We start from the raw sequence: 13,272 nt of genomic DNA, 5'->3' as shown, positions 1-13,272 counted from the left end.
CATTTAGAATGGCCGAAAAGGACGATGATCTAATTTCCATTATTTATACAAAGACCAAGTTATCTAAGCACATTGCACACATTTAAAAACATTTCTACAGTCAATAAAAGAGAAGCAAGGCAAACATACTTTACCACTGTGCATTTCTACTCCATAGAATTCCAGTGTTCTGGCAATATTAATATAGCAGGATTCTGCTTCACTTTGTCCAAGGCCACTGAGCAAGACAAAAGCAAACAGAAAATAAGTGTTGGGCTGACACAGTAATAACAAACAAAAACATATTGTCCATGGCTGAAGGGTACATGTGGAATTGTCTGAGTTAACCCTCTGTCTCTGTCTTTCAGGATAAAGTAGATCAGGAATGCCCAACTCTAATGTATTGTAATGCACAAGTTACTACTTGTGTAACGATATATCTGTAAGAGACATTAGTTAGTATTAGATTCCTTACCTTAGAATATCCCCAGGCGTCAGACTGGATCCGGAAATTTTTGCGTAGCAGTACCCTTGCGCGTCGGTAGGCGTCGTCTGCGGCTCCGCGTCCGTCGTCGGCGTCGTGGGCGCCGTGATGACGTCGTCGGAGTACTTAGACGCCGCCTCCGCGTGCTGACGTCAGTTCTTAGACACAGCTTTTCCGCGCCAGAAACGCAGAGCCATGTTAAAAACCAACACTGGTGCCATTGAAACTAGGGCCCTGAAGGGGACAACCCTAACCCTAGATATTGGTTCGCAGAACGGGGAGGATGGGTGGGTCGGTAAGGAATCTAATACTAACTAATGTCTCTTACAGATATATCGTTACACAAGTAGTAACCTGTGCATCTGAAAGAGACACGTTAGTATAAGATTCCTTACCTTAGAATAGATACCCCAGCAATACCAACCCCGGTGGTGGGTCTGCGAACCAATAATCACACCAGAAAGTCCTGGAGGACGGAACGGCCAAAGAAGCCATCCCTCCGGACTTGACTGTCCAGGCAGTAGTGTCTCGCAAACGTGTGCAGTGATGCCCACGTAGCTGCCTGACAGATGTCTTGTAAGGGCACACCCCTGCCCAGGGCAGTGGTAGTCGCCGTCGCTCGGGTAGAATGAGCCCGCAGTCCAACCGGGGGCTCCTTCCTAGCCAAGGAGTAGCATGCCTGGATACACAGGATGATCCACCGCGAGATGGTCCTCTTGTGCACCGCTTTCCCCTTCTTAGCGCCCACGTAACCAACAAAGAGTTGGTCATCCACCCGGAACTGGCGTGTGCGATCCAAGTAGAACGAGAGCGCACGTTTTGGGTCCAGACGGTGGAGCCGCTCTTCCTCTTTAGAGGGATGCGGTGGCGGGAAGAAGGTTGGCAAGGTGATAGACTGCCCGATGTGAAAGGCCATGACAACCTTGGGCAGGAAAGAAGGTTTGGTACGAAGCACCACTTTGTCCGGATGGACGGAAAGGAAAGGTGGAGTACAAGAAAGAGCCTGGAGCTCATTCACTCTCCTGGCAGAGGTGATGGCAACCAGGAAAGCAGTCTTCATAGTCAGAAGGCGAAGAGGACAGTTGTGAAGTGGCTCAAAGGGAGCGCACATCAGGAATGTTAAAACCAGGTTCAAGTCCCACTGAGGCATCACAAACGGAACAGGAGGAAACGTGTGAGTGATGCCCTTAAGAAATCTGCTTACAATAGGGGACTTGAACAAAGAAGGCTGATCAGGTAGCCTGAGAAAGGCTGAAAGGGCAGAAAGGTAGCCCTTGATAGTGCCCAGAGAAGAGCCCTGCTGGGCAAGAGAAAGAAGGAAGAGAAGAACCTCAGAAAGAGGGGCAGAAAGAGGATCCACAGCCTTTGCTGTGCACCATACCACAAATCTGTTCCACCTGCAGGCGTATACCGACTTTGTGGAGGGACGCCTGGCTGCCAGAATGATGTTACAGACCTCAGGAGGCAAGTCAAATGGCCTCAACTGTCGCCGCTCAATCTCCAAGCATGGAGGTGGAGACTGGACAGGTTCGGGTGGAGGACCGTCCCCTGCTGCTGCGACAGAAGGTCCTCCTGAAGAGGCAGACGAACCGGGGGATCGACTGACAGACTGAGTAGCTCTGGATACCAGTACCTTCGAGCCCAGTCCGGAGCCACAAGGATGACTTGGGCCCGGTCGCGCTTGATCTTCTTCAGCACTCTGGGCAGAAGTGGTATAGGCGGAAAGGCGTACAACAGACCGCAACTCCACTCGCGACGAAAAGCGTCTCCGAGCGAGTGCCGCCTTGGAAATTCCAACGCGCAGAACTGATGACATTGCGCGTTCTCTTCGGTGGCGAATAGATCTAACCAAGGCTCTCCCCATCGCTGAAAGAGGCCTTGCGCCACGTCCGAGTTCAGACGCCATTCGTGATCCATCATGCACCGACGGCTGAGCTCGTCTGCCCTGGCGTTCAGAGAACCTGCCAGGTGTTGAGCCACCAGGGTCACGCGCTGGCGTTCCAGCCATTGCCAAAGGCGAAGAGCCTCTTGACAAAGGATCCACGACCCCACCCCGCCTTGTTTGTTGCAGTACCACATGGCGGTGGTGTTGTCCGTGAACACCTGCACTACACTCCCCCGGACAGAGGGGAGGAATGCCTTCAGTGCCAGACGAATCGCCCTGAGCTCCAACAGGTTGATGTGGAGCCGGGTCTCCGCCGGAGACCAAAGGCCTCTGATCTCCGCCTCTCCCAAGTGGCCTCCCCAGCCCTGGAGGGACGCGTCCGTCACAACTACGTGCTCCGGTTGGGGAAGGGAGAGGGATCTGCCGCTGACCCAATCGCGGTCCGTAAGCCACCACTGCAGCTGTCTCGCAGTGCCCTCCGAGATCAGGACGTGGTCGGATAGGTTGCCCTGATGCTGGGCCCACTGAAACTTCAGGTCCCACTGCAGAGCCCGCATCCGCCACCTGGCGTGATGCACCAGTAGGATGCAGGAGGCCATCAGCCCCAGAAGCCGCAGCGTCAACCTGACCGAAACCCGGGATAACGGCTGAAAGATGGGAATCAGAGCCTGAATATCCCGGACCCGCTGTTCGGGCGGATAAACCCGAAACCGCGCCGAGTCCAGAACCGCTCCGATGAAGAGGAGCTTCTGAGAGGGACACAGGTGTGACTTCGGCACATTGATGGAGAACCCCAGCTGGTGCAGGAGGTCTGCCGTCGTCTGGAGGTGGCTGACGACTGTCTGGGGCGAGCCCGCCTTCAACAACCAGTCGTCGAGGTAGGGGAAGACTGAAACCCCTAACCTGCGCAGATGAGCTGCGACCACCGCCATCACCTTCGTGAACACCCGTGGGGCGCTGGTAAGGCCGAAGGGGAGCACGGTAAACTGAAAGTGCTCGTGGCCCACCATGAACCGCAGGTAGCGCCGGTGGGCAGGCAGGACGGGGATATGAAAGTAAGCGTCCTGCAAGTCCAACGCTAACATCCAGTCTCCTGGGTCCAGGGCAGCCAGGACCTGAGCCAGTGTCAGCATCTTGAACTTCTCCTTCCGGAGGAAGCCGTTGACGTTCCGTAGGTCCAAGATAGGGCATAGGCCCCCTTTGCCCTTCTTGGGTACCAGAAAGTAGTGGGAGTAGCAACCACACCCTACTTCTGGCCCAGGAACGCGCTCGATGGCCCCCTTGGCCAAGAGGGCCGTAACTTCCTCCTGCAGAAGTCGCAAGTGATCCCCCGATACACGGTGGTTCTGCGGTGGCATGGCTGGAGGAGTCGCCTCGAAGGGGAGGGAGTAGCCCCTTCGGACGATTTGCAGCACCCACCTGTCCGACGTGACAGTGCGCCAGCGGAGGTGGTGATGGCGAACCCTGCCTCCCACTGGCGTCACATGGGCCTGAAAGCACGGACTAGGAGGGTTTAGAGGCAGATGCTGCGGGGGAAGGTGTGGACTGACCTCGCCGCTGCCCCCGACCACCTGGACGGCGGTTCCCACGGCCGCCACCGCGTTGGGTATTGCCCTGCGGTGCGTGGCTGGCGGCACGTGTGGGCGCACCCCTTCCGTGGCCACGAAAGGAGTGATAGGCAGCCGATTGCTGGCGCTGGCCCGAGAGGCCTAAGGACTTGGCCGTAGCCCTGGAGTCCTTAAAACGCTCAAGCGCATGGTCTGCCTTGTCGCCAAAGAGGCGACGGCCATCGAACGGCATGTCCATAAGCGTGTTCTGGACATCTGCCGAGAAGTTGGCGGACCTCAGCCAGGCGTGGCGTCTGACCGCCACCGTCGTTGCCATCGCTCTGCCCAGCGAGTCAGTGGTATCCAGCCCACACCGGATGGAATACTTGGCTGCATCCCGGCCCTCCACAAGGGCTTGGCCGAGTTTGGCCCGTACCTCCAACGGACACTCTGGCAGCACTTCCGCGACCTTATCCCACACAGAGTGGGTGTAACGTCCCAAGAGGCAGGCGGTGTTAGAAGACCGCAGGCCTAGGCTAAGGGATGAGAAGATCTTCTTCCCATACTGGTCATACCTCTTGGATTCCCGGTCCGGGGGGGCGGACGGGAATGCGGTCTGGGAATTGGAGGCCTGGATGACCAGGCTCTCGGGGGTAGGGTGGGAGGACTGGAAACATGGGTCGCCCGGGGCGGGGCGGTGGCGTCTGGCCACGTTCCTATCTACGGGCGAACCCGTAGCGGGCTTGGACCAAGTGCCCAGAAGAACGTCGTCAAGGCCTCATTAAAGGGCAGCAGAGGCTCGGCCGAGCTTGACTGCGGTTTAAGGACCTCAGTGAGGAGGTTAGTCCTCACGGCCGCGACGGGGAGCTCAAGGCCCAAGGCCTTGGCAGCCCTCATCAGCACCACACTATAAGTTGCCCCCTCCTCCGATGCCACGGAAGGAGGGGAGACAAAACCAGTGTCTGGAGAGGTGTCCAGGCCACTGGCCTCCCCAAGGTCTCCTGCCCAGTCCTCATGAGACTGACACTCCCTGGTCAGAGGGTCCTCAGACCCTTCCCAGTCCTCTTCATCACCCATCTCCTGAAATTTAGGGTTCTCATCTAATGGGGCCTGTTCGTAGAGATGGAACTCTCCAACCGGCGTCTGGAGCGGCGTCCATCGGGGCCGTTCCGACACCGGAACAGGAACGAAGGTGGAACCGGGGACGGCGCCGCCTGAGGCCGGCGCCGGAGGTGACACCTGAGGGTCCGACGCCGGAGGTGACACCTGAGGGTCCGACGCCGGGGAGGTCGTCAGATCCACCGGCGACGAACCAGATCCCGAAGGAGGACCAGCGGCATCCTGCGGCGCCGGGCCCGAAGGCGTCGGCGGCGTCGGAACAACTGGACCCCTCGGCGCCGGGCCCGAAGGCACCGGCGGCGTCGGGATAACGGGGACCTGCGGCGCCGGGCCCGAAGGCGTCGCAGCGTCGGGGCCAACGCACCCGACGGCGTCTGGGCCGGAGCCGCCGACCCGCTAGGGCCCCCAGACGGGTCCGCTGGGCCCGAAGGCGCCGCGGAGCCCGTCGGAGGAGAGAGTTTCCTCATGGCCATGAGGAAGCGCTCGACCTCCTCCGGCGACGCGTTCAGCCCAGGGACCGGAGGGTGTGGAGCTGCACGCGGCGCCCGCGACTCCGACGGAGCCGCGTGGGCGGTGTCACCCGAACCCCCGGCCGCATCGCGCGAGCGTCGGGGGGAGTCCGAGGAGCGATGACGCCGCTTGGACTTCTTGTGCCTCTTACCTGACGACGACTTCGACCCGGAGGAGTGCGGCCTACTCTCGGAGCTGTGATGGCTCCGAGCCCGCGACCTGTCCCTCGACCTCCCATGGGATCGGGACCTCTCACGGCGCGGGGCCGACTGCCGGAGTTCGAGGCGCCTACGGGACCGCTCCCGCCTGGCTTTCGAAGAGGGGGCCCGGCAGTCGGAGCAGGCCTTGTCGTCGTGGTCGACGCCCAAACACGACAAACAGACGCGGTGAGGATCCGTGACCGACATCAGCCGGTCGCAATCGTCACAAGGCTTGAAGCCGGGCATCCCTAAAGGCACCGTTTCGGAGTCGAGAGACTCAAATTAGCAATCAAAAAGGATCAAAAAAGTTAGTCAAAAAGTGACTAGGGTTACTGCTTTTTCCAGATCTGCGCTTGCTGGCGCGGAAAAAAGAAGAACTGACGTCAGCACGCGGAGGCGGCGTCTAAGTACTCGGACGACGTCATCACGGCGCCCACGAGGCCGACGACGGACACGGAGCCGCAGACGACGCCTACCGACGCGCAAGGGTACTGCTACGCAAAAATTTCCGGATCCAGTCTGACGCCTGGGGATATTCTAAGGTAAGGAATCTAATACTAACGTGTCTCTTTCAGATGTATCTTTTTTTCTTAGCTCGATGATATAATTTCACTGGTGCTAACTTCACATATATACGAAGTCTCACGATCGCAATCTACAGTAGATACGTTTTTTTCCTACTACTTGAATAGTTTGCAAAGAAATAAACTGCTGCATTAGCCAAGACTTTACAGGGTGCTCTCATTTAGTTGCATGCATTGCCTTACCCGACATGTATTTATTGTATTAATTCAACAACACTGAGTCGCAAAACTTTGCTTTTATTCCCAACCGTCAATTATTTTACTACATTAACATAGGTCTATACTTTTTTATCTTATTGCGTATCCTTCTAAATGAACAATATTCCTGTCGCCTTCTGTGGCAGGAAGGACGTTTAAACGTTTGCCCTCATATAACTCATCAGTGGCAAGCTTCCCTAGTTGGAACTTGAGACTGTAGGGAACGGCAGTTTACACGCACTTTGTGTGATACACATAATTGCCACCATTCTGTGACCAAAAAGAGGTAGGATCTTTCAAGTTTCAAACCCACACATTAGCATAATGATAATATCATAAAAAAATACATCACATGAATAATAGCCAACATATCAGGAGAATGGAGCTGGGTCATAGAAAATGACCTTATGTCTTCTAAACCAGGTTACACCATCTAAAATAAATGTCATGGCTTAAATGACTGACCCTTGAGCACTGTGACCAGTGCTAACTTCAGCAACACATGACTTGACTAGTAAATCTACACTGGCAGTGAAGGGTTGTTTTTGCTAGGGACTTGTGCTTCACCTCTGCACAGGTTCCATCTGCAGCTTTCCACAAACAGTAGGATGGATGAAGATATACCTGTAGGCAGCAGAAGGAAGTACCCCATCTCCTATATCTGCAGGATGGGAAGCATTCATTCCAAAATATTTTCATATGTAATTTGCTCCAGGTGCAAATGAACTTTTTCCGAATCACCAGAATGTGGAATCTGTCCCAGGCACAAGCACAATTTACTTGTTTTGCATTTTGACTGCCCACTCATCATGTTTTCTTTTTTAATCTTACCAAGTAATATTTTTTTCACATGAATAAATGTGCAGTCTTGCTGTGTTTCTCAAACAAAACAAACATACCACCAGGGCATACGACTAAAAAAAGGAAGTGTAATAACAGAGTATGGCAATATGCAAGTCACCTCACAATGCTTCAATGCACATGACATCCCGCATTACATTACAGGAAGTGGGATCATATCCCATGACCTCTCAGGAAGTAATATCCTAAGAAGTTACATTAGATCTTAACACCTTGCACATATGTTTAGCAGGTCAATCATGAGTACATTTGAGCACATTATGTGATGTAACAAATGAAATCTGAACAGTACTTAAGCGTGTTACTTGAGTTCCCTGTCTGAAGGAATTAACAGCGCAAATTTAGATGAAGTTTGATGTTTGACGAACTACAGTAGACAAGCCGCTAAGTGCTACAAGCTAGACACAAACACTGCCCTTAAAAGATTGTTACCTTTGATAGAGCGCCATGTTATTTTGAAATTTTGTAGGGGTGCGCCATAATCCCAAGTAGTCAGCACCCACATATTTAGAGGGCCATGTTATTGTGTGACTTTAAAATGTAGTACTAGGCCGGGGATCAGTGCAATATGCAGTTGTGTGCTTATATCATTTGAAGGCTAATGTAGTGCCAGATTCGAGAATATGTCTTAAGTAATGTAGAATTTATTGCTTCGTGTTTAAAATGTTGCATTAGATTTGAACGTGCCATATTAAAGCTGCATGTGTAAGTTGCTTATTATTAAAACGCGTGATGCTCTAACATGAGAAGGAATAATGTTTAGAAATGTAATTAAATACTGCTTTAGAATGATTTAAATGTAATGCTTATGTTGTATTAGAAATGCATTTAAAAGTGTAAAGACCTGAGACATGAAATTGCTAGCAGAGGCCTAACCATAGTTTTCTTAGCACAACCAGAAAGGCAGTGCTGAATGTTTTCCTTGGGGAAAGACTCCTGTTCGCAGTTGAATTTCAAAATGTAACTTAAGAGTGTGTACAGGATTGTTTCTCAAGCATTTCTTTTGCAGGTGCAAGGCCATGTAGCTCGTTAGGTAGAATAATCCATTGTTTTAGGAGTTAGGTTTGTAGGAGTGAGAACGGAGGGAGTCTACTAGTATGCAAAACTGCAACATTTGGTGGAGAAGGTGCCTTGGACCCAAGGACACAGCAACGGTTTTTGGAAGAAGATGGACTTGTACTGGAAAAGTACGAGGGGCTGCACCTGCCAAGACGCGGTGTGACCAAGGAGTGTCTACTGTTTTGGGATTTTGTATTAGGGAAAGTGCCCCGAGGGAGGAGAGTCAGTCGCAATTGGGGTTAGGGTTAGAGTCAGTTGGAGTCAGACTGGGTCCTGTCTAAGGCAGTCCGTTTGGAAATACAGTTAGACAGGGGTCTTGGTGGGAATTAGGGAGGAGAAATTAAGGAGTATCTTAGAACGAGCTCGGTAGCTTGGGCTACTTACCTGGAAAAAGTGAATGTGCTTCTTATGGAGCCTTCACAGCTGACACCTTTTTCTCTTGCCTGGGAGATATGCTAAGTAGGGATGTCACCTTAGAGTTAGTATAGGGATAGACTAATCTTTCCTTCCCCTTTGGAGCAGATGCAGTCGAGACTTCCAGTGGGAACTGTTATTGCTTGCCTAATGCTTCTTGAACTTACGTTGCTTTTCATTTTGAGTCGTCTGAGACTCATGCGTAGGATTATGTTTGTATTAGTGACAGTTTATTTCTTGAACCTCCTGCTGAGGTGCTTGTATGTTTAGTTATTTTTGGCTTTGTAATAAATCTTTAAACTTTATTTCGTGGTCAGTGGTCCTTTGGATTGGGATGTATTTGGTCCTTGGAAAATTGTCATAAGTATGAAAATAGAGAACTTCCCTTTACACTTCTTTGCAGACTAAAGAGATTCAGTCGGCCAGGGATTCTAAGAATTGGTAAGAAAAAGTCTGTATGAGAATCCCAGCGTCATCAGTTGGTAGCCAGAGGACGGTTTGTCTCTGGAAGTAAGCGAGTTCTAGATTAGGATAAGAGTTTCCCCAAGGCCCATAGAATTCAGGTGATGACCGTCCAGTGGATTACCGGCGGAAGACAGCGTTTCATGGAAAATGACGGAAAGTGATGGTGCGGCGAAAGCAGCAGTTTGTGCGAAAGTGAGTATGAACAGGGTTATATGTTGTTAGATTACGGTGTTTGTGTTGTTATGTTTTGCGGAGTTGGAATGCCTGTTATATGAAAGGAGATCAGGCTGTGAGCGCGCGCAGCCCGGGAAAGTCTTAGGCTCAAGGAGTAGCTTAAGCAGTTTGGTGTGGCAGACACCCGGAGTAATTGTCAACCATTATTAAGGGAATCGTGAGGTACCATTGATTGCCCGCTGGACCGAGATAAGGGGAACGAATGTGTGAGTGCGTGAGTAACTGACGCTAGTCGTGGGTTGCTGAGTGTTTGTAACCTATCAGTTGAGGTGATTGGCCAGTCGTTTCGTGGACAGATAGTTGCCAGTTTTCGGTAGACAATTACACGACTGTGGACGTACAGTCAGACTGTGGACGTACAGTCAGCAAAGTAATTGCTTGGACGTACAGGTGTTTATTTCAGTGTATGTATGGGACATGTGCGAGAGGGAGAAGCGAACTGAAAAGGAGGGGAACTGCTGCAAGCGGGGGAAAAGTGACGTCAGAAGGTGCCGCGCTGTGATAGAGCAGTTGGTGTGAAGCCGCGCTGGGATTGGTGGATTGTAATCAGGAAGTAAATAAGCGCTGCGAACAGAAAAACGCTGATTTCATCATGAAATGTTTCAAAGTTTTGCAAAATTTGTTCAAAAGAGAAAATAATTTAGAGGCCCATTGGGGGGAGAGGCTCCTCCTGAGGACACCCCAGCTCATTACATGGCTACGAATGTCGGTTTGCATACTATACTGTGGCTTGAGAATTGGTGCAAAATGTCTGAAGTAGATGAGAAGTTGACCTTTGCCAGATATGGAAATTTTAGATTGGAAGTGTTATACCAGTTGAAATCGATTATGGCTTCTTTGCGACCTTTGCCTAGACCAACACAGTTTGAGGCATTGCATGCGTGGATTAAGGAAGCGCACGAAAGAAACAGGGACAGGAGACAGGAGCGAGTGAAGAGGTCAGTCAGGGCACTCCAAGATGCGAGATGGGATGCATTGGAAAAGAGATGGAGAGTACAGACGATTGAGGGGGATAAATTGTATCCATCGGTCAAGTCAGGGGATATGCAGAAAAAAAAGGCTGAGGATGAAGACAGTGATACCGACGATAGCTTGATAGAAAGGCTGTTATCTGAGAGACCACCTCCGTACAACCCGGAGTCAGAGGGGGAGAGATCAGCCCCGACGGAGGGAGTTAGGGAACCACAAGCTCCACCGAGTTCTGACATAGTAGGAAAACTTTCGATGGGGGAAATGCAGAATGGGTAAATTCTCAGAGGTTACCGGATGCTCTTAGGGTGCCGGTTACCATTGGTCCCATAGTGTCAGTGTACAATCCGGAGCCCGGTGAGGAATGGAAGCCCATCATAGACAGGAATGGAAGGAAGTGTTGGCTTTGAAGGAATCAGTGTAGTGAATAAGTTGGTCCTGTTACCAAGGCCTATAGAGTCGAGCACACCGTTGCCGGCTACAGCAGATTCGTCAAGAGGACCGATGGATCTGAGGGGACCAAGACCGACATCCCTGCTAGAATTGAGGTCAGACTTGAGAACATGGGAGTCGCTTGAAGGGACACCGAGTGACAGGCAAAGGGAGGACTGGAATCATGGGAGTGCTGAGAATAGAGTGGCTTTAAGGGACACATTTGAAGTAAATAGGTGCAGAGAACAGGACGGTGACTGCAGAGAGTCGAGTGGTACATCGAGTCGAGGCACTCTTAGTACAGCAATAAGGGCAAAGAGGTTAGATGTGATACGATTGAAAGCAGAAGTGGACGAGATTGTTGAAGGGAATTTGCCTCTAGAGAGAGGGGAACTCTATGAGCCAGACGAGTTGTTGTTTGTGGCAAAGGATGTGCCCCATAAGGCAAGGTCGGCACATGAGAAACTAACTGAATTGGCAAAATGGTACGAAGTGGATTGGTCTAAAACTAAAATGTTGCAGGGTGGACACCATTTACAGTATACTGACCAGGACTTGGACGAAAAGAGGGTAATTGCACTGAAGACCCGCATCAGAGAGCTGATTATAGGAATACAAGCATGGAATGGGCTTCATAAGTGGGAAGAAAGATGGTCCAAGAAAAAGAGTGTTGAGAGAAATGCGGCAGAGCCACCTCTGCCGGGAGGGGGAGTACAAGGAATTGGGAACTACCCTTTATGAGAGGTAGCTAGCGGAGGGCATGTGCATGTGCCTTGGAGTAGAGGAGATTTGGCGGCATTCACAAATGACTTCCCAAAACTGAGAGAAAGTCCAGTTGAGTGGTACAAGCAGGTTGAGAGGTTTATCAAGATCTCGAAGGTGTTGTGGATTGATTTGAATACATTGTTTGACATTGTGGTTGCGAGTGACTTGTGGGTAGCATGTAAGGTTGCTGTCGAATGGCCCACCTCTGAACCGGACAGGGATGTTGTCACTAATGGCCCATCACCTCTTGTTATGAAGAAGTACGAGCAGGTGATCACGTGGTTGAAATCCAAGGTACCACAGCAGGATATTGACTGGGTGAAAATAGAACGGACAGTTCAGGAACTAAAGGAGACGGTGCATGAGTATTACGAAAGGTTGTTGCAAGTATTTAAGCAGTACAGTGGGTTGGATGTAATGGATCCTAAGGATATGGGACAGTTTGTGCCGAAGTTTGTTCTAGGGTTGAGACCTGAGATTTGTCTTATGATCCAGTAAGCTAGATATCGCAGTCAGTGATGAGGCAGATTTGAAGCATAAGAAGCACAAGGACAAGCTGATGTTGGTTAAGATGGAAGCTGCCGATAAGGGAGGCCAAATACAGTCAGGTGGAGGTACGCTGGGAAGGAAACAGAATGGTCAGAATAAGGGAAAGGGAAGTAAGGAGGATCCTAGGTCAAGAGTGGATTTGGCAACTCTGAAAAGAACTACTGAGTGTCATCAGTGTCATCAGATTGGACACAGGAGACGCGAGTGTCCTTTGAATCCTGCAAATCAGATGCAGCAGGAGGAAGAGGTAGTGCAGGTACGAGCTCCCGAGGTGACAAAGACAGTAGTAAAGCCAAAGTTGATGAAAGTGGGACTTAGGCTCCGCAAGTTCAAGTTCCCCTGCCTCCGAGGGTCCCAACAGGGACTCGGACCTACCAGCATATGCCTCTTTTTGATGACAGCGATGATGGTTACCTAGACCCGTTGGCATGACGGTGCCTGAGGGGGGAGAAAGACTGCACTCTTGGGGCAGTCTTGGAGGTAGACCAGCGGGGACCATTTGTGGAAGCTGATGTTGATGGTCACCCTAACACCTTTCTGGTTGATACTGGTGCTACCCGTTCTACTGTGAGATCTGCAGTAGCCCCCAACCTACCCCTCTTGGGACAATGTATCCAAGTTGTAGGTGTTGCATATAGGAAAATAACCAGCCCTTTGACTGAACTGATTTCTGTGAAGATAGGAACATTTCGAGACAGACATCAGGTCGTGGTGTGTGATTCGAGCCCTGTTTGTTTACTATGAAGGGATCTCCTGTGTAAACTCAATTGCACCATTTATTGCACCCCTAAAGGAGTGGAACTGCAAACCAATGACGATGATGCTGCTTTTAAGGTCACAAATCAACATTTGTGCATCGAAATGTACCCTGTTGTGACAGTGGAAGAGCTTCCACTTGATTTGAGAGATTCGGTCTGCGGGAAGTGTGGGACTTCACTAGTGAGGACATCGGCTTGATCAAAGGAGTTGAGCCAGTTAAGATTCAGGTCAAGCAGAATGTTGAGTTCCCCAGCACACC

General features: G+C 51.1%; 1 protein-coding gene across 6 annotated transcripts in view; it reads right to left on the bottom strand.

Moving 5' to 3' along the window:
• The window catches only part of PTPN3 (protein tyrosine phosphatase non-receptor type 3), a 1,880,479-nt gene that overhangs the window by 1,102,440 nt on the left and 764,767 nt on the right, over positions 1-13,272 (bottom strand). For 5 of the 6 annotated variants that reach the window (XM_078687727.1, XM_078687724.1, XM_078687726.1 and 2 more), the window contains one exon: positions 130-217. In XM_078687727.1, coding sequence (XP_078543853.1) covers positions 130-217 — 88 coding nt within the window. Of the gene's footprint in view, positions 1-129; positions 218-13,272 lie in introns of those variants that run through there. The other variant, XM_078687729.1, reaches the window with a different exon arrangement.

This window comes from Lissotriton helveticus, chromosome 4_1 (genome assembly GCF_964261635.1).
Source record: "Lissotriton helveticus chromosome 4_1, aLisHel1.1, whole genome shotgun sequence".
Taxonomy (NCBI): domain Eukaryota; kingdom Metazoa; phylum Chordata; class Amphibia; order Caudata; family Salamandridae; genus Lissotriton; species Lissotriton helveticus.
Note: the sequence above shows the minus strand (reverse complement) of the source record. Positions and strands in the feature narration are given on the sequence as shown.